This window comes from Solanum lycopersicum, chromosome 6 (assembly GCF_036512215.1).
Source record: "Solanum lycopersicum chromosome 6, SLM_r2.1".
Taxonomy (NCBI): Eukaryota; Viridiplantae; Streptophyta; class Magnoliopsida; order Solanales; family Solanaceae; genus Solanum; species Solanum lycopersicum.
Window position 1 is genome coordinate 2,857,087 of NC_090805.1, and position 21,862 is coordinate 2,878,948.

The 21,862-nt window shown below is 31.5% G+C and overlaps 3 protein-coding genes and 1 long non-coding RNA gene across 6 annotated transcripts; all 4 read right to left on the minus strand.

Annotated features, from left to right (window-relative positions):
- Positions 1-437: 437 nt before the first annotated feature.
- On the minus strand, positions 438-6,308 carry LOC101268285 (putative E3 ubiquitin-protein ligase RF298). 3 transcript variants are annotated; one of them, XM_069299019.1, is made up of 5 exons: positions 6,129-6,303; positions 4,596-4,638; positions 3,993-4,121; positions 2,044-3,914; positions 438-1,194 (listed from the first exon to the last, which is right to left on the minus strand). In XM_069299019.1, the coding sequence occupies exons 3-5, from the start codon at positions 4,063-4,065 to the stop codon at positions 688-690; spliced, it is 2,451 nt and encodes an 816-aa protein (XP_069155120.1). In that variant the 5' UTR covers positions 4,066-4,121; positions 4,596-4,638; positions 6,129-6,303; the 3' UTR covers positions 438-687. The 3 variants fall into 3 exon arrangements, with proteins under 3 accessions (XP_069155120.1, XP_010321841.1, XP_069155119.1); XM_010323539.4 differs by having other exon boundaries at positions 2,044-4,121; positions 6,129-6,308; XM_069299018.1 differs by lacking the exon at positions 6,129-6,303 and adding an exon at positions 5,303-5,406 and having other exon boundaries at positions 2,044-4,121.
- A 779-nt stretch (positions 6,309-7,087) lies between these two features.
- On the minus strand, positions 7,088-8,781 carry LOC101254301 (probable galacturonosyltransferase-like 4). The gene is made up of 2 exons (XM_004240481.5): positions 8,478-8,781; positions 7,088-8,009 (listed from the first exon to the last, which is right to left on the minus strand). Exons 1-2 carry the CDS (start codon positions 8,713-8,715, stop codon positions 7,192-7,194), a joined length of 1,056 nt encoding a protein of 351 aa, XP_004240529.1. The 5' UTR covers positions 8,716-8,781; the 3' UTR covers positions 7,088-7,191.
- A 420-nt stretch (positions 8,782-9,201) lies between these two features.
- On the minus strand, positions 9,202-13,669 carry LOC101254597 (butanoate--CoA ligase AAE1-like). The gene is made up of 2 exons (XM_004240482.5): positions 13,274-13,669; positions 9,202-10,859 (listed from the first exon to the last, which is right to left on the minus strand). Exons 1-2 carry the CDS (start codon positions 13,469-13,471, stop codon positions 9,411-9,413), a joined length of 1,647 nt encoding a protein of 548 aa, XP_004240530.1. The 5' UTR covers positions 13,472-13,669; the 3' UTR covers positions 9,202-9,410.
- Positions 13,670-19,134: 5,465 nt separating this feature from the next.
- LOC101254903 (uncharacterized) lies at positions 19,135-20,521 on the minus strand. Its single transcript, XR_011221629.1, has 2 exons — positions 20,237-20,521; positions 19,135-19,518 (listed from the first exon to the last, which is right to left on the minus strand). It is a non-coding gene; the product is annotated as an uncharacterized lncRNA (long non-coding RNA).
- Between the last annotated feature and the right edge of the window lie 1,341 nt (positions 20,522-21,862).

Genomic DNA, 21,862 nt, shown 5'->3' on the forward strand with positions numbered 1-21,862 from the left:
AGGAAAAAAAAATGAAATGATCAAGAAATAGCTTTTTAAAGTAAAACATTTTCGTGAAAACTATTTACTATGAAAGGAAAATATTTTTTCATAATGTATATTTTGAAAGAAAATAAAACAAGTCATTTCCTAATATTAGATTGCCAAAATAAACACCAACGAATAAATTTCGAATATAATAAGATAAAAAATATTTTACAACAGCATACTTAGACTAATCGCAGAAATGGCATCGATATGGAGGGTGATATGTACACAAACACCTTAATCCTCCTACCTTGTGACGGTAGAGGGATCGACCCTCAGCTCAAGCAAAACGTATAAAAAATAGTGTGAAAATGAAATCAAGTAGAAATAATGAAAAAAGTAACAACATGTTTTATAATAACCAAAGCAAAGCAAAAATAATATGTACTAATAGCACTAGGAAACTGGAATCAGCAAGCAAAAAGAAACCATTATACAAAAGACATTGAACCAAGTTCTCTTGTTAAGTACAATAAGGTCTAACACTTGATACTTGGACTTTTTGACTAAAAATTTACAATCTTGTAATACTACCTGTCTATACCTTTTTGTATCAACTATTTCAGCTAAGGTAAGATGTGAAGGCCAAAAAAGGGGACAATATGAAACGATAAGTTGTCTTGTCTGTCCCTTGACATCATTCTTAAGATGATTCTGGTGTTAACTTCTAGATGAACGAGCAAATTGAACGTTAATGCGCTTCTTAATTGGCGTCCTACAAGAAGGACAGTCATTCATTCCTTGCTTTTCGTGAAGCACGCTGCATTGTGCACAAAGAACCTGATGAGCGCATGGGAGGAAAACCACTGTCATTTCCTCACTCAAACACATAACACACTCCCTCTCGATTTCCACACTAGCAGAGCCAAGATTTTCCTCGAAGACTGCCAAGCTCTTTGTGAGTTTAGGAGATTGAGGCCTCGTGTGGTTGATACCTCTTCTGAGAGCTTCTATTTTTGAACCTTCAGACTGATATCTTAATAGAGAGATTTCACTTTCAAGCTTCTTGATATCTTCTTTGCATTTTTGCATGTTTCTCTCTGTCGTTTCTCTAATATTATCCTCCTCCATTTTACTCTGAACTCCCCGTTTCTCCCTTTCAGCTTTAAGGGAATCAGCCTGCTGAAGAACCCTTCGTTTCTCCCTCTCCTCCTGCTCCAACAGAACCTGCAATTCATGTTTTTTTATAGTGCAAGTTGAAAGCATGCAGCACAGTATGGTAAAAATCACTTGAAACTGAATTAAATCATTTCAAATAAAACCCTACCAGGTTTCTTTTTATGTTATAGCTTATACAAGAAAGAACATCAGATTGCAAATCAAAAGCCAAACTGCTTGATACATGCTAGAGCAACTATTACCGGAAGTTATAAGTAAATCAGCAGACAACAACACACCCTGTATAATCCCACAAGTGGGGTCTGGGAAGGGTTGTACACAGACCCTACCCCTACCTTTGTGGGGTAGAGAGGTTGTTTATGATAGACCCTCAGATCAAGAAAATTAATAATACTTCGAATTGTAAATCAGCAGATGTTCTACTAGATTTTGAACAAAAGGTATGTCATATATACTACTCCCTCCGTTTCAATTTGTTTCCTGATTTTGACTGGGCACGAAATTTAAGAAAGTAAGAGAACTTTTGAATTTTGAGATCTTAAATTAAAAATATATAGAATGTACCAAAATATCCTTTAATCTTGAGGTCTTGTGAAAAATTTAAGAAAGTAAGATTTAAGACTTGAGGTCTTGTGAAAAATTTAAGAAAGTAAGAGAACTTTTGAATTTTGAGATCTTAAATTAAAAATATATAGAATGTACCAAAATATCCTTTAATCTTGAGGTCTTTTAAAAATTGAAATTAAAAAGTTACTGAAAAAGGAAAGAGGCATTCTTTTTGGAACATACTAAAAAGAAAGTATAACAAACAAATTGAAACGGCGGGGGTAACAATATTTGTTAAGAGTTACAACCTCAATCAAGCAGGCAAATAAATTTATTCATACAGAAGCATACCTTCAACTGGTTCTGGCGCGTTTTGGCTCTCTCTAGTTCCTGCTCAAAATGAACTGCTTCTCGTTTCAGGGTTGAGAAATTATGCTGCAGAGAGCCGTTCTCCATCTCCAATGCTTGACAATTCTTCAGCATCTCCTGCTCCCTCGCAACTGCTTGGTGGACGTTTGTAGCAGACTCCAGAGCAGCCAGCGTCGCAGCATCCATCTCCTTCTTTAGTGAAACATTCTCCTCCTTAAGTCGGTGAAGAGTAGAGTCAGCCATCTTACTCTGGCCACTGGCATTTGACAACGCACACTCCATTTCAGAAAGCCTCTTCATGGTGTTTTCTTCCACCATTTGCTTTTCCTTCTGCAATTTCTCGGCCTCTTCTTTCTCTTGCTTCAGCATTTTAAGCTCCCCCTGGTCCTTGCCAAGCCTCCGAGCAGCCTGCATAACCTTCTCATTGGCCCAATCAGTCCACCCTTGGAGCTCTTTCTGCAGTGTTTGTATACGGGCAATTCGCAACAAAACAATTTTGTCTTTCTCATTTTGTGGGACATATTTCCCCAAAGACTCATCGTATGGGATACCAGCATAATAGTCTAGAACTTTAGGAGGGGCAGGAGTGCTGCCTGGGGTATTTGAGGAAGACTTGGGGTCCGGAGTCAGTGGTACAGAAATATTTGTGTTTACAGCAGGCAATGCACAAACAGTATCTTGGGTCGCTGGCACACTAGCCGTTTCACTTGAAGGTGCAATGGAGGGGTAGGTGCTTGAACTATGAGAACTGCCTACTTCTAAAGGGCCATTGCATTTAACTGTAGTAGTTACCTTAGAGTTAGTACTCTTCATTGCGAGACCAGAAGAACAAGATTCAGAGTTCAGCGTCTTGTCCAAAACCATACTGCTCCAGGTGGTGAGTTTTGCTTTAAAGGAACCCTTACCCATACGACCTTTATAGCTTTTCTCAAAATGAAATGTCTTTTGTCTAAGCATATCTTTCTTGGAGATCATAGAAGACCCCCTTCTCCCAGTTCCATTTTTTTCTTCTAAAATTGCTGCTTTCGTTATAGACAGTACACTCTCTCCGCTAACCCCTGCAGAGTTGCTCTTCGCTGCTGGAAAACGAGCTGAACTTCTGTTTGCTGTAATGTCCACTCCATGAAGATGTGAGTATATAGAATTAGACAATAGAGCGACTGGATCATCACAAGGAATTTCAGACTGCAAACCTTTAGCAATTGGCATTGAAGGTTTTGACAATTGTAGTTTATCCAGGCCCAATTGACTCACTACAAAAGCATCCTTTGGTTGGGCAGGTTTTGAACCAGATGAGCTTTTTCTCGGACTTTCCAAACTGCATGAGTCAACCGAGAGATCTCTTTCTATGGAACATGCATGTAACAGGTTCAAATCACATATTAACAGACACCACATTGCTTCTGCCACGGTAAAATCTGGCTTAACCTCCCTCAGCACACATATCATCTCCAACATCGTGTACTCTACCAGGCTATTCAAATCCTCAAATATGAGATACGTCGAAGTATCCAATTCTTTTTCCCTGCTTAGTAAAGCCAAGGCACCATCCACGATAGTTGAGACAGCATCCTTGCTACCATGATAAAGGCCACTCCTCAAAAGGACCCATTCAGCTGTTTCCTCATTATATCCACATTCAACAATCCTCTTGATTGCGCTCTGAAAAGTTCCGGACAAGTTATGAAATAAAAGTTCCATTAGCTGACACGCTATTGTATCATCCCAGTCGGCTTGTTGTAAAGTTTCAACTCCTTGTTTCTCATTGGACTGATGACACCTGCCCTCAAGTGAACTGGCCTCATTAGGGGTGCTTAAGAGTTTTTCTTCTAATAGCTCATACCTTGGGAATTCTGTAAGGGACAGAACAGGTGTATCAATAGGAACGTCTAGAGGAAACTCAGATAAGAACTTCCTCTTGTTCCTACTACCTTTTTCCTGGGCTGAAATCACCAATGACTTCTCATTGGCACCATCACTGCTGTTATGATCACCTACATTCATTATCTTTTCAATGATAATGAAATTTTTTGCACAAATCCTATTGCTCGTATCTTTATCTGCAGTTCCAGAAGTTGCAGCGAAAGACCATTCAGAAATAATGTGGTAGGCGCAGGGGAAACAAACAAAAAAAGAAAATGTAGCAGCAACAAGATAGAGACTATAGAATAATAGACATCAACAGCTCAGGTCCCGACAAGTTGGGGTTGGCTAGATGAATCACCACATCTTCATTTAAGCTCATTTCATAACAAATAAGACAGAGAGAGAAAACAAAGAGATAGATTTTTGCATTGACTGAACAATACTAGATTATCAAAATACAACTACACCTCATCCCAAAATTAGTGGAGGTCTACAAAATCCTCTATATTCATTCTGCTATTTCAATACTCAACATTTGCTCTTTTAAGACAAACTACGGGTTATCTATTTTAAAGATTCTCATCAGATGATCTGATTCTAGAAAAAAATAACAATAACGAGAAAAAAAAAAACTTGTTCAGAAACAAATAAATGAAGAACAGGCATACCTCTGTAACACAGTACAGGTGAAGCTGCCAAAGAAACAATTTTCTGCAACAAAAAGCTCAAAATAATCAGAGGGGAAAATACCATAACTCAAGAATGTGCAAATGAGGCAACAAATCAAGCAGCAGTCAACCAACAAGCAAACCAAATATAAAACCTAATAAACCCTCACATCAAAATCTTGCACAGAACCCAATAAAGATCCACTACTTAGAAACCCAAAGTAACTTAGCTGAGAAATACAATCAAGGAACAAGAGGAAAATGGCCACAGTGAAATAAAATGAAAAGGAAAAAAAAAAGATTTTTCATACACCAATGTAAGACAAAGCTAGATACAGCAAAAATTCAATCTATAATAAAAAGGGTATCCAAAAAATACATTCTTTTGCGTATTTTCTGGTATCCTTCAATCATTTATCACTTAACTATATGATGCTAATCTCAGTGTTTTTAAGGCATTGCTGATTAGTCAAGTCACCCTTTTCTTCTTCCAACTTATTTTAATAAGTTACTACAATAATAGCTTGAAGTTCAAAAGTTCACGTCGAATCATAGTGTATGAGTTTTTAATGTTAATTATTGTATATGATGGGATGGATGAAATCCTTCTTCCCTTAGCTAGAGGTATCGTATTTGCGACTCTGGAATAAAAAATCTCTCGTAGAGCCATAATAGCCAACATTTTGATTTTATCTCCACTTACTCACCTCATTGTCCTACACATTTATAGTCCATGCCAATTAATTTCACAAAATTCATGCCTGAATAAGATCAATTACATTTCATCTTCACTAGCACCAAAGCCAGCATCCTACATAGAAAAAAAGGCAGCCCAATGCATTAAGCTCCCGCTATGCACCAGGTCCAAGAAAGCACGAGAGCATAACGGTCTATTGCATGCAGAATTACCTTGCATTCCTGCAAGAGGCTGTTTGCACAGCTCAAAATGTAACCTCCAAGTCACATGCAGAGAAACTTTACCAATTACGTTAAGACTCCCCTTCTAAACCCAGCATCCTATGTATCTTCTTAATCATCATTCTTTATACACTACTCAAAATTATCTACTGAACTGAAAGTTCTCAAAACAAGCATACCTCTATTACACAGTACAAGTGAAAATTTCAACGAATCAAATTTTCAGCAACAAGAAAAGCTCAAAACAATCAAAGGGGAAAACACCCATAAATGATGAATCTACAAATAAGGCATCCAAGAAACAAATCAAACGTTAAACCCACTAAAACCCTCAGCTCAAAATCTTTCACAGAACCCAATAAAAAATCCAAAACCCAAAGTTACTCGGCGTAGAAATACAATCAAACAACAACAGCAAAAATGGCCACAATGAAGTAAAATGCCCAAAAAAAACAACATTTCTCATAAACCCATGTAAGAACAAAGCTAGATACAGCATAAATTCAACCTAAAATCAAAAAGGGTATCCAAGAAAACACATTTTTCTGCATGTTTTGTGGTGTTCCCCCACCCCCACACCCCCAAAAAACAACTTTAATCAGAAAGATCACTCACAGAGATGTTGTTCCTAACGAAAATCGCAAATGCGGTGAATTCTTTTCTACTTCTTTTGCTGTTTGAGAGGCTATTGAGTGCAGAATACTGTGTATCAGTGTGTATTTGGCTCTTTTGCTATGCTCCTCTGATAGTGCGGCTTGGAGTCGCAATGGAACTGTGGGTTAGCCGACTTTAACCAAGGTTAGGTCATTTATGTTTCTTCCTTAAAATGGAAATTAAAAAACGAAGTTCGATACGTTAAGTTCTTTAGAAATTCTTTTTATTACATAAGATATTACGGTCATTAAAAAAGATAGAGTATAGTTAGAATTCTTCTATTTTGAACCTCGAAAATTATGAACTCTTTGATCATGATATGATTTAGGTAAATTTACTAATCGATCTAATTCATATCATTATAAAAGTAAAATAAGTGTGCCAGAGTCGAAAATAATAGTTTTTTTAATCCCGCGCCCTTTATTCTCCATCTTCATGTCCCACCCCCCACCCCTCTCTTATTTTCCTTCCGATTTTTGCTTCTTCATCTTTTTCTTATCACAATTTTACAATTTGTCATTCACTTTGTTGGCTCTCATAGATATATCACCAAGTATGTAATTTTTGAGTAATTTGGCTCTCCTCGTTAGATAAATAAAGAAAGAAAGCATCAATCCACCGTCCACTTTATTTATGCCTAAATTCATAATTAAATTGGCGTATTTAATCTAAACCCCAATCCTTATAGATACATCACCATGTATCTCTAATTTTGGAGGTAAATTTTATATTTACAGTGTGAGTTCATCGATAATGTGGGTGATCTTATACATATATACACATTTTAATATTTCTATGATGTATTTACATAATTCATATCAAAAGAAATAAGTTCAGTTACACCCCTCTAGATTTATTACCCAAGTCATATCGGTTAATTTAAGTTCAATTGGATCGGATAATCATTTTTAACCCCAAGATCACTAAAAATTTCAATAAATAATAAATTATGAACCCCGTTCATACAATTTGTTGTTCGATAGTAACAAGAAGATAAAATATTAAACTGCTTCTTCAGCATGCATTATTCGTCGAATGAATGCCTCGATGAACGATAGAGATCGTAAGGAGCCCATAAATGATCAACAGTACATGGTTTTCTTGAATCCAATCTTAACCATGGTTTACCTTTACCACTCCAATGTAATAAACTAATAGGACCAGGATGCAAACTCCTACACTTTCCTTCAATATTATCACCACCTAATCCATGTTGATTCCATCTATGATCAACAGGGGTAATATCCCCAGCTAGGGTTAACAAAAAAGGTGGTAAAGAACCTAAGTGATATATCCTTTTTTGCTTTTGTATAACCATCCAATCTTCAACCTTTTGTGTGTAATTTCCACATCTCCATTTATCAACATCAACAATCATAACACCTGTGTTAAAATAACATGGCTTTCTACCATGAAATGTTTTAGCTAATTCAGAATCATCCCAAAATGTGTCTGTGAAATAAGTTGTGAAATTTGCTTGACAATATTCAGGAGCAGCTAACACTTTGTCACCAAGATCAACTTGCCATAATTTAACAATGTCATCAACAATGACTATGTCAGAATCAAGATAAATAACGCGTTTTACGTCTATTGGAATTAAATCAGGCAAATAAATTCTTGCATAATTTAACGGTTGATCTAAAGCTTGACGAATCGACTTTGAAATTAGGCCACGGACCCTGTGGACATCAAATTTGTAGAGCTTGAAGTTGAGGTAAGGGAAAGTGGACTTAATGCTAGAAAATACCACAGGTTCATGTCTTACACATAAAAAGTGAAACATGACATCTTCTGGACATGTTGAATGTTGTAGGATGGATAATACTGCAGCCATGGTACCTATATATACGAGACATAAGTAATTATATAATAACGTACTCACAAAATATTATGCCCTACGGCATAAAGAATCTCAAGTTCAAATATATTTACATGTTTTGAGTACATATGAAAATGAAAGATATTTTATAAGTTATATACACGGATAACAAAAAAAAATATCGCTCAAATATAATTAGCAATGAATGACTATTGTCGGTTTGTCGTTAAACAACAAAAATCCACCACTTATATTGTTTTATTACTATGAATTATCAAAAAATCATATTAAATTTCAAGATATTTAATGACAGATTAGCAACGAATCGTATAGCTAGCTCCTACTCTCTTTTTTGGTAGTGCGCGCTAGTGACCTATTAAGTAGGCCCACACATGGAAGACATTTAGACATACAATATTTTAAAGTAACTAAAATGTACTAATTTCAAAGTTTTTAATTGTGATGGTCATACATTTCAACAACAATACCTCTCAAATAATTAGCATCAAGAGTCATGGCCACATGAATACGGTCCGCGGCGGACGAACCACAATCCCTCCCATTGCGAAAAGCAGGCGCTTCCCGAAAGACGGAAACATGTAGGTAAGTCGGTTTCAAGATAACGCCAACGCGGGTGGTGGTGGTGGTGGTGATGAAGGAAATTTGATTGATAATTAGTAGAAAGAAAAACAGGAGGCCAAGGAGATGAGAAGTCCAAAAGGCCATCCTGCAACATGCATTTAGAATAGTGCATTAGGAAAAAGGAAGTTGAAGCAGCCATTGGAGGCTAGGTTAAGAGAAGGTTTAGGAGAGGTTATAAATGATTGATTCATAAAAAATAAAGGATAAAGTTTGGTAAGATTGTGAGGGAGAGAATTCTATTTTGTTAATAACCTATGACTAATCTTATATTATCCTTTAAGAAAATGTAGTAGTAATTAATTAGTAACTCACTTTCATTGATTAACTAGAGTCAATGATTACTTTTGAGGGGCTAATCTTTCTTTTCCACAATTATAGCAACCTATCAATTTCTCTTGATCTAAACATAATTTTTTTTCTATTTGTAGCACTCTTCATCACTGTCAATCACTATTACAACACCGTCAATTAATTACCACGTATCGACAATCACATCAGTCATCATCATATATCGTCAACCATCATTATCATTCACCATTATATATTTATTAAAAGAAAACTAATGATGCATTCCCACAACATAAATGTGATTCAATAAAATAAAACATCGATAAGTCAATCCACGAAAACATATTCAATGTGGGGTCGGGAGAGGGTAGAGTATACACGGAAGTTACCCCAACCTCGTAGAGATAGAGAGGTTGTTTCTGATCGACCCTCAACTTGCCTTGCCAGACTTTTTATCAGTCTATCCACAATACAACACAGGAAATTACAAATTATAGTTTGCTAGCTGGCTTTGTAATACTCCCCATAGCTTTGGCCCTCTGTCTCAAAACAAATTTTTGTGTCTTTCCTGTAGATGTTTTGGGCAAATCATCGAAAATTACTGTTTTCGGAGCCATGTAATGTGGTAAACGATCACGACAATACTTGATGATTTCATCCATAGTTGCATTGTTACCATCCTTTAGTTTTACAAAGGCACAAGGTGTCTCACCCCAGTAATCATCTGGTCTTCCTACTACAGCAGCGTCAAGAATAGATGGATGGCTGAATAAAACCGACTCCACCTCGATTGTACTAATGTTTTCTCCACCGGATATAATGATGTCCTTAGCACGATCCTTCAATTCGATGTAACCATCTGGATGCTTCACAGCCAAGTCCCCAGTTCGAAACCAACCCCCTTTAAAAGCTTCTTCTGTAGCTTTGGCATTCTTCAAGTACCCATTCATCACAACATTTCCTCTAAACATCACCTCTCCCATTGTTTTTGCATCAGGTAATACACTCTTCATTGAAGCTGGATCCTTCACATCTACTTCCTCCATACCTATATGATGCAACCCTTGACGAGCCTTAATCTTCGCCTGCTCATCACGTGACAGAGAACTCCATTCAGGTTTCCAAGCGCAAACAGTTCCAGGACCATATGTTTCCGTTAGACCATACGAGTGTGTAACATTAAAACCAAGCTCATCCATCATAAATAAAACTTGAGGAGGAGGTGGTGCACCACCGGTCATCACTGCCACTTTCCTCGGAAGTGGCCTACGGATACTAGGAGGTGCGTGTATTATCATGTTTAAAACTGTAGGTGCACCGCCCATGTGACTCACTTGGTGCCTATCTATGCTTGTAAAAATTCCTTCAGCAGTAACATTCCTAAGACAAATATTTGTGCCACCCTGTGCTGCCACGGCCCATGTAAGGCACCATCCGTTGCAATGAAACATCGGAACAGTCCATAAGTAGACGGGCATTGAAGGCATTTCATTGAGAAGAACAGCTGACAGAGAATTAAGATATGCTCCTCTATGACTATACACGACACCCTTTGGACTCGACGTTGTACCAGAAGTATAATTCAGGGCAATGGGATCCCACTCATCATTTGGCCATACTACCTCAAAATTAGGCCTTCCCATAGCTAAAAAGGGCTCGTATTCCATAATAGGAGAATTCGATGGGCGTTTGTCACCATCGGGGATTAGGATTAGATGAGGCAACTTAATATTTTCCTTCGAAAGAATATGTAACGCCCCGTTAGCAACATCAAGAAACTGGTAATCTACAAGTATGACTTTTGCCTCTGAATGTTTGAGTAAAACCGAGATCATTGCTGAATCGTGACGAATATTGAGAGTAGAAAGAACTGCCCCAGCCATAGGTACCGCAAAGTGTAGCTCATATATTGCAGGAATATTTGGAGCCAAGACAGCAACCTGCTTATAATACGAAGAAAAAAGAAAAACTATGAGCAACATGAGTATGAAGATGCACAGTTCAAAACGAGAAGTTGTTTATTTCTTAGAAAGCATACGACAATAACAACATATCGTGTAATCCCACAAATCGAGTCATCTTAGAAAGAATACGACAACAACAACATATCTATGTGATCCCAAAAATCGATACGGGGTGGGGAATGTACGAAAATCTTACCCCGGATTCCTCTTGGTCGTGGAGGTAGAGAGGGTTCAGCTCAAGTGCAGCAAATCAAAGGAAATATGGCAGTGGAGAAAACAAGTAAAAAAATACGGAAAAAAGTATAGGGCATCCAACAAAAATCACAGTAACAACAACGAAATAATGTGGTAACTGATAAAAGTTGAAAACATCATTCTGTATATAATTACTACTTAAACCAACGTGTTTGTGAATGGTTTGGCTTAGTGACTAACTATGAATAAGTAATTTAAACAGATTGATAAAGTTGTTGTCACGTGACCACGAATTCACAAGTTTGAGCTGTTAAATCAACCGCTTAAAAAATTGTATGTTAAGGTTGTATATATGGTGAAAGCAACTCCAATGAAAACATACAATTTTTTTAAGCACCAAAGATGAAAGGAAGCACATATAGCTAATCGTTTGACATAGATTTTGCGAATAGATGTTTAAAATTTATCATAAAAAATGTGTTTTTCAAATGGGAATTTGGATGGGAGAGGATAACTAGTAGCGTATCCACATGTAATGAAATGTGGCCAGTTAAACACCCTTCGATCAAAAAATTATTTTTCGATACGAATCAAAATATATATATCAAATAAGAAGAGGCAAGTTCACAACTTCAAAAATCAAATTTTCAAGTTTCTGTTGACACCCAATTTTGACCCTCCTCGATAATAATTAATCGACGTGCTTCTTAATTCTAAACGATTTAGAATAATTAGTTTTAATAAAATTCAAACTATTTTTCAAGTTTTATTTAAATAGTTTTGTCACTTTTTATAATTTTTAGAATATGTATACATTTTATAGGATTATGTATATAACTAATATATTTGATGATTATTAAAAATCATCTCAAAAGATTTTAGTTCTAGTAAAATATTTTAGACAACTAGCGTGGTTTAAATAATAACTTATTTTAGGCTAATTAGTTTATAATTAAAATAATTATTTTATTTTCGTTTAATTAATTTATATTAATTCATATTCTTTAGTTATTAGTGAAATCCTTAAACCCAAACCCATTTAGAGATCAAATTTTGGGCCTTTATTGCTTCCAGCCCAATTCTTCTTCTGCCAAAAAGAAATTTCTCCCATATCATCTCTTCTTCCTTTTCCCTTCTTCTTCACGAAGAAACCCAGAAACTCGACCCGACTCGCCCTCCAGCACGTGAACTGATATGCAGGTTGAGGTCGATAAATGTAGGCGGGAAATTAATTTTGCAGGTCTCAAAAGGCCCAAAAGAGGGCAGTATACATGAAGTATACACGGAAAGAATCGTTATATACAGGTATGAACTGATAAAACAGGTGATGGAAGTCTTAAATGGGCAGCATACACTAAGAATACATCCTAATACACGGAAATGAGTCTAAATACGTATCGTATACATCCATATACATTTGATGTATACACAGATTTAAGCATGGGAAAGGAAGGAACATAGCGCTAGAATTCCAGCAAGCCCAACAGGCCCAAAATGGGGCAAGATCCATTTTTGGGTCACTTTAGATTTAGGACAGGCTTAAATATTTGGGCCCAAGGCCCAAATTTAATACACTCTTCCTTTTAACTTTTTTGTATTATTTTAACTAACTTGACTTATTTTATGGTTTAATTTAATTAAGTTTCCGAGATGACCATTTCTTTATATATATATAAATTTATTCTGTACAAGTCACTTAGCTTTTAGTTAGTCTTATCAATCATTTTAAGTCATTACTCTGATCTCCTCTTTCCCCTAAAATAATTCATTATAAAATGATAATGGTAAATAAGTAAATAAATTTTTTCCACCTAGTTTCAATATTTGAAAAAAGTTATTTTAATAGGTGATTTTAGTCAAATTGTCGATCAAAAATTAATTTTAAGTTTTTTCTTGATTTTTAGTGAAAATCAAGTGACGACTCTGTTAACTTGAAAGATCGATCATTCTTAAATCATAAAATTAATAAAAAAAATTAAAACTTAATCGCTATATATATTATATATTTTTAAGTGAAAATCGTTTGGATTATGTGAAAAATCCCAAATATCTATTTGTCCATCAACTGAAACAAATATTCAAACAAAACTTCAAATTTATAAAAATCAACAATATGATCAAACAAAATAGCATATAATTCGTAAAATTTCAACTTCAAAATCAATAGACCAAATGGGGATCGGAAGAGAACATACGACATCGCCACGAGAAATTCCAAGATGAGTAAAAGCAGAAGCAAGTTGTAAGCACCTTCGTCTTGTCTCCGCCCAAGTAAACTTAACATCGCCATAAACGATAGAAATTCTGTTGCTGTATACAACACCTGACCTTAACAAAAAACTTATCGGACTCAACGAAACGTAATTTGCAGAGCATCTAATCGTCCCCTCCATTTTTCAAATTTTCAAATTTCAAAATTTGACTTTTTAGAAGAAGAAGAAGATAGAAATATCACAGAGATAAATAGAGTAATTATTATTTTAAATTTATAAAGCTTGAGCTTTTAATATATGGAGCTAGTACTTTTTACAGTGGACCCACTATTACAAAAGGTTCCTATGGTAGCTGGTTTGGAAAGTATTTTCTCGATTGACGTTTAAATTTTATAACCATATTTATATTATATTAAGGTCATATTATTTTTAAATTTATATGAAAATAAATTTTTATTTCTTTTTGATTCATGTGATACTATTTTTTAGGCTCAGCGTCTGTTGATAATTTTTTCAATGATAGTGCTACGTAAGTCGAAAAGTGATTAAAAATTATTTATTAAATAAATTTGAGATAATAGGACTTTAGTAAAATATAAGTGTGTCTGGGATTTTGAGCATAAATTGAGAGTACTTGTGTATTTTTCGTAAATATTTAAAATTTAACGTAAATTATTAGTTTTATGTTAAAGTTAAAAACATTTTTAATTGAACTGACCGAACTTAAATATATTCCTAATCTCACCATATTAGTAGAATACAGTAACCCATGATAGGGAGTTCCACGAATGTCTGGCAGGTATACTAAAAATAGATGTTCAAAATTAATTTTCAATTTAAACAATAAAAAATAATTAATTTTTTTTTCAATTTTCTCCTTAATAATTACTCATTTTGTTCAATTAAAAAGTTATGCAAACTTTAATATTATTGCTATAGGAGGGTTATATTCGTTAAATTATACCTTATATTAGATTTTCCTTGAGGGAGTGCATGATCTTACCCTCACAAACAATTATGAACGGAAGGAGTAGCAAAATACTTATAAGAATTTGAAATCACTAAGTCTTGTGACTGATCCAGATGTATTTTAATTTACTTAATCAAGTAGAAAATATTTTTCAAATTACCAATAATACGAAAGCGAAGATAATAACTTGCACCGAATTTGAAATTCAATACTTCTCTTTAATGTATATTATATTCGAGAATTAATTGCTTGGTTAGTTATTTTATATATAAAAGTAGAAAAAATACTGTTATTTTAATTTATAACTTAAAAATTAAAATAAATAATATTCTATAATAATGACATAAAATAATACATAAATTCCGTTATAAAGTGAAAGAAAAAAGAATCACGAAAACAATTTTGTCCGTATAGCACTTTCGGCAACCGTATTGATTATGTAGTAGTCCTATTTTATTTTGTTTTTGTTTTTTTAAACGTGTGCTTTTAATATTTAACTCAATATTTTTTTTTGGAGAAAATTATATGGTATTTATTGAATATCTTTTTTAAAAAATTTATGTGGTTAATTTTTCTATTTTTTGATTTTCTAAAAGTGAAAATTATGACTCTATCAGTGTTACGAAAAATTATTTAATAATTGATTTGGAGTTTTGCATGAGTAATAATATGATTGATAAATGATCAGGAATTCAGTAATTCATATATAAATTAATATATGATTTTATTGGTAAAATCCACAAAAATATATATATATAAATATACAAGATACTTTATGTATTATTTTGTTGTAAGATAAAAATTAAAATAACTAACTAATATATATAATTAATCTCTATATTTATATAAAATTATATATAATTTTTATTGGGTAGTTAGAGTTGGAGGAACAAGACAAATACAAATAAAATGTTGATTTGAGATAATGGACCACAAAAATTTGCAGAAAAATAATAAATGAAAGAATAGAACTTTCATGTATAGGTTTTTATTGTAGATAAAATTTTCAGTTTGCTAAAAAAATTTGTCATTTTATATTTAATTTTATATTATTTTATACAATATTAAAGACGAATGATTAGAATTTCTCTCTACTATTTCTTTCAAATTTCTTTGTAACTAATTTGTACTTTATTAATTTTCGCATAACTCGAATTAGCTACTAAATAACTCTTTTTAATGAATAATTTTGAGTTGATTTGAGAAAGAGTGGAAGCAAAAAAATGAGAATCAACAATTCTGTAATACAATTATTTATTCTTAATTAAAGATTTCAGATTTAAGTGTTGAGTATGAAAAAAACAATATTAAAAATATTATATTTATATAATTACAATTTAATTATAACTTGAATATAAATATTAAACATCGAAAAAAAAAGAATGAAACGACAAATAGAGTAGGTATATCACTTTTTTTCATCTGATGTATTTATTATGTAGTAGTTGTTGTATTTATGGTGCATGTTCATGTTATAATTATGGCACACCTAGGGATGTCCATGGGCGGATCTGATGAGCGGGGTGGATTGAAGTGGATTTTTTAAAACTAATGTGGGGCGAAGAAAATTGTTGGTACATGTAGTTTTATGTGAGTTCAAATTTAATTTTAATTTTTTACGTATTATAGAGTGATAAAACATTATTTACTAAAATAATATCACTAAAACTACAAACATATTTAAGATAATAAATGAAAATGGTTCAATAAAAAATATTACAATTTCTTGCATGCTTTTCAATTGACCTCTAAAAATCAAAATTTTAAATAACTATACTATTAAATTAATATAACTAAATGAAAAACTGATTTTTTTTTATAAATTTCATTTTTAATATCAAACATAACTAAAAAAAATATTTAAAAAATTAAGTGAGACGAATTAAAAATTTTACGAATTAAACTCAATCCATACCACCCAGCCTACACGGCCCCATTGTCATCCATAGGCACACCTTTATTTAAATTAGAAAAGGACACATGATCATTGGTATTTGGCTCTAACATCTAACATGTACCGTCTTTTGAGAAATTTGAGTAGACGTTTGGCTAAAATAAAAATAATTAAAAAGAAATGTGTAAAGAAGTCTATCAATTATGATTTCAACTATATAATTTTATCTTAAATTTTTTGTGTTTGTTAGTAAATAAATATTATCGCTTACGACGTTTAATCAATTATTTAAAAAAAAATTGATTTCTTATACGTAATCCTTACATTAAGCGCACTCTCTAAATTGTTAATTTTTCATTTCTGTGCACAATGTGATATTTAAGTATAGCTTTAAATAAATTAGTAAATTTTTTATTTTTGTTATTTCTTTTAAAAAGGAAGAAATCGAGAAGAATCATCGAATATATTCGTAACTAATTATAACTATATTTTGCTCATTATAATTTTTGAATAACTATATCTTGTTCATTGTAAAAATGATGAATTTGTGTTGAATTTTTGAATTTTTTTATCATTTAAAAAGTTTACAAGTATAAATTATATTTCATATATATTTATTTGCTAAAAAATAAATTATAATTTTAAAATATTATGTTGAAACGTCCATTCAAACTTTTCCAAAATGGTCCAATAATTACACAACCAATCAATTCAAACTTGTTTGTTTTGATTGTATTTAATTTGCGCACGATTAAGAAATAGCTAGAAGTATTGATGCGAAACAAAAAGATGATATGACAAGTGATTGGTGGGGAATTAAAGATTATTTGTATATAGTGGCAAAGTCAAATATAATAGAGGAGTTTTAATTACATTGTGTAATAAGGAAAAATACAAAATATTTTGTATACATATAAATTATCGAATAAAAAGAACTTTTAATTTAGTGGTGAAAGTGGAGCAAAATATGTTATTTTGCAATTTTCGATATTTTCTTTAGAATTTTTAACTTTGTTATTAGTTACATCAAAAGGTGAAATATAATATCAATGGGAGGAATAATTCAAAATATTATAACAATAAATAAGGTAAAATGTATTCATATTTGAATTCAAATATACAAGGGATAAATCAGATAAATATATTATATTATAAAAATAGTTATCATTTATGTTAATATAATTTTCTAATTAAATATAATATTTTTTTGAAAATAAAAAAATTATACCATCTTCGTCTCTTTCTCAATCTTTTTTTTCTCTTCTTCTTTTTATTCTTAGCTTCTTTGACTCTTTCTTTCTTTCTTTATTTCTTTTTACTCTTCTGCTATGTCGTCTCTTTCTTCCTTTTTTTTTTACTCTTTTACCTTTTTATCTCTTTCTCTAGTGTTATTTATTTTTCTTTTTTTTTTTTAATTTTTGTTCTTTTCTTTAAACTTTTCATCTAAATAACTATATTTTTCAAATCAGTTTTGTCCATGTCATTATTTTTATTTAAAAACAAGATGAAAAGAGGAAAAAAAGACCGTAAATTTGTATAAAATCACGTTTTTAAGCATAAATTTCAAATCTTTAAAATTACAGAAACTAGAGTTCACCATTGATGGTCATTATAAAACTTCAAATTTTGGATTCATTAGTTGAATTTTAGAAATTTGTGATAATTTTGAATAGGTAATTCCTACAAATAATTGAAAATGTTGTTTAGAGTTTATATCTCAATTTTAAGAGGATTTGGTTAAGTTTATAATTGATTTTAGGAAAATATTATATTGAAATGAATTAAATATAACATTAGAATTATCTTGCAAATGTATTAAAAATGGATGAGATAATACAATTTTAATGCAAATTTAATTCATTTTGAATTTTTTTTATTGATTTGTAACTATTGGATACTTAATTAATTAATTATTGATATAACTTATCAGTTTATTGATCATTTTCATATCTTTTGTTTGTTACGTTTTCCATTTATTCTTAATTCTCTTTTCTAATTCAACTTTAAATACCATGTAATGCAATTTTAATGCAACTTTCATTCATTTCACAACATTTTGATTTATTTTTTACTATTGAATACTTATTTAATTCATTATTGTACATGTTTAATTCACTCTACACATCATTGTCTTGTCAGTCATAGTTACGTTTTCTATCAATTCTTAATTCTCTCTTCTTATTCAAATTTAATACCGTTTAATACAATTTTAATACAAATTTAATTCATTTTGCAGTTTATATTCATTTATTTGTTCCTATTTGATACTTATTTAATTCATTATCGATAGAAGTTTAATTCACTCTATAAATCATTGTCTAATATTTTATTTGTTACATTTTTTTTATTTATGCTTAAATCTCTCTTCTACCTCAACTTTAATACTTGTGTAATACATTTTGCAATTAATCGATTGATTTGTTACGATCGATTACTTGTTTAATTAATTATAAATACAAGTTTTATTCAGTTTATATGCAGATCAAAGAATGCTCTTTTGTTTGCTACATTCTGTATTCATATTTAATTCTCTTCTAATGATTCAATTTTAATATGTTTCTAATACATTTTTAATTCAAGTTTAATTCATTTTATAGTTTCTTATGCATCTTCATTTGTTACGATTATCATACTTCTCTTCTAATAATTCAACTTTAATATGTTTGTAATAAATTTTAATTAAAATTTAATTCATTTTACAATTTTTTATGCATGTTCATTTGTTATGATTATATTACTTATCTAATTAACTATTGATACGAGTTTTATACAATTTAGAATCATTGACTATTCTACGAAAAGAAAGGAAAAAAGAGCAATAGTGCGAGAGGGAGAAAGGAAAAAAAAACAAGAAAGAAAGGACAAAAGAAAGAAAAAAAAAGAGAGCGAGACACATAAAAGGAGAAAGAAAGAAAGAGCGAGACGGAGAAAAGGAAAAAATTAAAAAAGTTATTATAAATGATAATATTAAAGAGTATATTTAAAATAAGTAATTATATTTTAAAAAGAATCTATTCACGTAATTAATTCATATGTGATTATACAACATAATCATGTCAAATACATTAGAATATATCTAAACATTATTCCCACAACATCAATACAATACCATACATCATAAAACAATATATTATATATGATCGCTACGATTAACAATTGTTGTAGTTCTAATCTTGAGCTTTGCACGATTAATGTAATGAGAAATTGTATCATTAAAACTATCTCTTCTTATCGTAGGCTTTTTAGAACCACCATCATCAACCATATCAAAATTTGATGTCACTGTTCTCATCTTGTTCTTCACTCGATTAATATAACCAGAAAAGTATTTGTCATTATGACTTTTGTCACTAGACTTGTTATCTGTTAGAAAATTTTTGAAGAAAAAGTCAACATTCAAATAATGATCACTATAAATATAAATACAAACAAGTGTAAATTCTGACATTCACTTTTTGTTGACAAAATGACATACAAAGGAGTACAATTTTCGTTACTTGAATTCGTGATTATGGGGTTGATCCTTATTTTGAGACTTTTTAGTTTTAGTTCAAAGAGAAATGAAAGTCAAAGTGTAAGCAAAAAAATGTGAGCGCTCCTGCATTATACGGACGGCTTTTCGGCGGTAGGGTTGGGGTGCTTGAGGCAGATTAAAAAAAAACGGTTGATTACTCAGATTGATTCTCGCATCCCTCCAAAAGGATGGGCGAATTCAAGCAAAATTAAGATTTGAACTTTATGAATTTGGATTCGAGATTCTAGACATGTCATTAATCTATTGTATCAAAATCGATCATTCTTACTTATTAAGTGTTCACATATATAAAGTCTGAACTAAAACTATAAAATTCTGATAAACTTATTATATATTAACACTTTGCATCTACCCTACTCGCGGCATGATGACAACACAATAATAATAACATATGAAGTAAAATTTCACAAGTAAAATCTGAAGAGAGTAGAGTGTACACAGATTTTATCTCCGTATCGTGAAGCCTAAGACTACATGATATATTAACAATTACTAAATCATATTATAATGAATGAATAAAGATAAAAAAACATTAACAAAAATCACCTTCAGTTTCCTGCTTTTGATGAACTTTTCCTGCAGCATGATTGTATTCTATAAGCACCATGTTTGATTTTGATTTCCCTTTTATTTCATCAGAACTTTGGCTTTGTTTCTTTCTATTATCCCACTTGAAAATCTTTTTATATTGGGAGTCTTTGTTGTTCTTTGCCATTTTGATTCTTGAAATTTCAAGAAAACACTAGGCAAATATTACTTGTAATTTGTGAGTTTGAGAGTATTATTGTTGATAAGAAAGAGCTTGATTAGAGCATATTAATAAGAGGAGATTAATGACCATTATTGAGGAATTAATATTGTTGTTTTGTACATTAACCAACATGTGACACTTATGTTCTTTGTGAATAAAGACTAATTACTCCCTGGATATTCCACATTGTATATAATATATGCCAAGATATTATTAATTAATCTTATCATTTTCGATTTACGCAAAGGTGTTTGATTTTACTAAACACGTGAGACAATAAGGGTCGATAGTATGCAATTTTATCATGCATTTTCATTAGAGGTTATTTCCATAACTCAAACTCAAATCTGTATCTAAAGTCACATGACTATAATTTTACTAGTTATGTCAAGACTTTTCTTATAAAAAAATAAAACTTTGAAATCGTTATTTTAAATATGCTATAAGTTATTGATTAATGGTGAAATAAAAAATTTTATTAAGAGAACTAAAAATATGAAAAAATTAATATATACAATTAAAATAAAATAAATTCAACTTTATTATATATATATAATATAATTTTTTTGAGAAGTTCAGATAAACACTAACCTTGATGATTCTTGTTAGTGGCCTATCAATAAGGGGATCATATTCTTGACTTTCTAACATGTTTTCACTTTTTAATGATAAAGATAGAGACATCTACTATTATAAAAGCATAATTAGTTAAATTCTATAAATTATATAAATAATAATGATAACAAATAATGATAACAATAACAGAAGTGGAATCAGGTTCTTGAAGGGGTTTAGGTGGGGTGGGGGTGGCCTAAAGTTGTGTAGAGAATATATATTTTTTTTGAGGTTGATCGTAGTCGGAGAGATTATAATATTGTATAATATAGCATATTTTTAATTGAGTTTCAACTATTGATAAGACGGTTATATATTTTTTTTTAATTTTAAATTAGCGGTTATACTTTCTTATGGATTTCAACTTAATTTAGATATTTTTTTTTGAAGATGTAAATGCATATAAAAACATCTCCTATAAGCTTTATGATTGGACGATTTTTGTAATAGAAGAGACATTTGACGATAAACATGACTTGTTCGAAAATATTATCGTAAATAAGACATTTCTATATAAGGGAAAAGGTATTGTAATGTAGAAGGTGTTATTCTTATAGTAACCTGTATTTATAAGGTTAATAAACAGAAACAGAAATAAGATGAAGCAGAAAAAACATAAAATACAAGAAGTAATCCGAGTCCACAGAAATTACTGTGTGTCCTTAAGAAATTTAATCCCCTCACTGTACCCAAGGTTATAGATTAATTTCTCCCAAGATAAAACGGCTTAAACCTGTTAAAGAAATAGCGGTACCTCAAATTTCTTTAACTTCAGCGAACTTCAGAACAACAACAAGTCACACAGA

What these genes read in the sequence shown, in the direction of transcription:
- LOC101268285 (XM_010323539.4), bottom strand. Translation starts at nt 4,065, where the DNA reads ATGAATGTAGGTGATCATAACAGCAGTGATGGTGCCAATGAGAAGTCA. An exon ending in CGCGCCAGAACCAGTTGAAG is followed by an intron (nt 1,195 to 2,043) that starts GTATGCTTCTGT and finishes CATGAATTGCAG; the next exon opens with GTTCTGTTGGAGCAGGAGGA.
- LOC101254301 (XM_004240481.5), bottom strand. Translation starts at nt 8,715, where the DNA reads ATGGCCTTTTGGACTTCTCATCTCCTTGGCCTCCTGTTTTTCTTTCTA. An exon ending in TGATGCTAATTATTTGAGAG is followed by an intron (nt 8,010 to 8,477) that starts GTATTGTTGTTG and finishes TCGTATATATAG; the next exon opens with GTACCATGGCTGCAGTATTA.
- LOC101254597 (XM_004240482.5), bottom strand. Translation starts at nt 13,471, where the DNA reads ATGGAGGGGACGATTAGATGCTCTGCAAATTACGTTTCGTTGAGTCCG. An exon ending in GAATTTCTCGTGGCGATGTC is followed by an intron (nt 10,860 to 13,273) that starts GTATGTTCTCTT and finishes TATTATAAGCAG; the next exon opens with GTTGCTGTCTTGGCTCCAAA.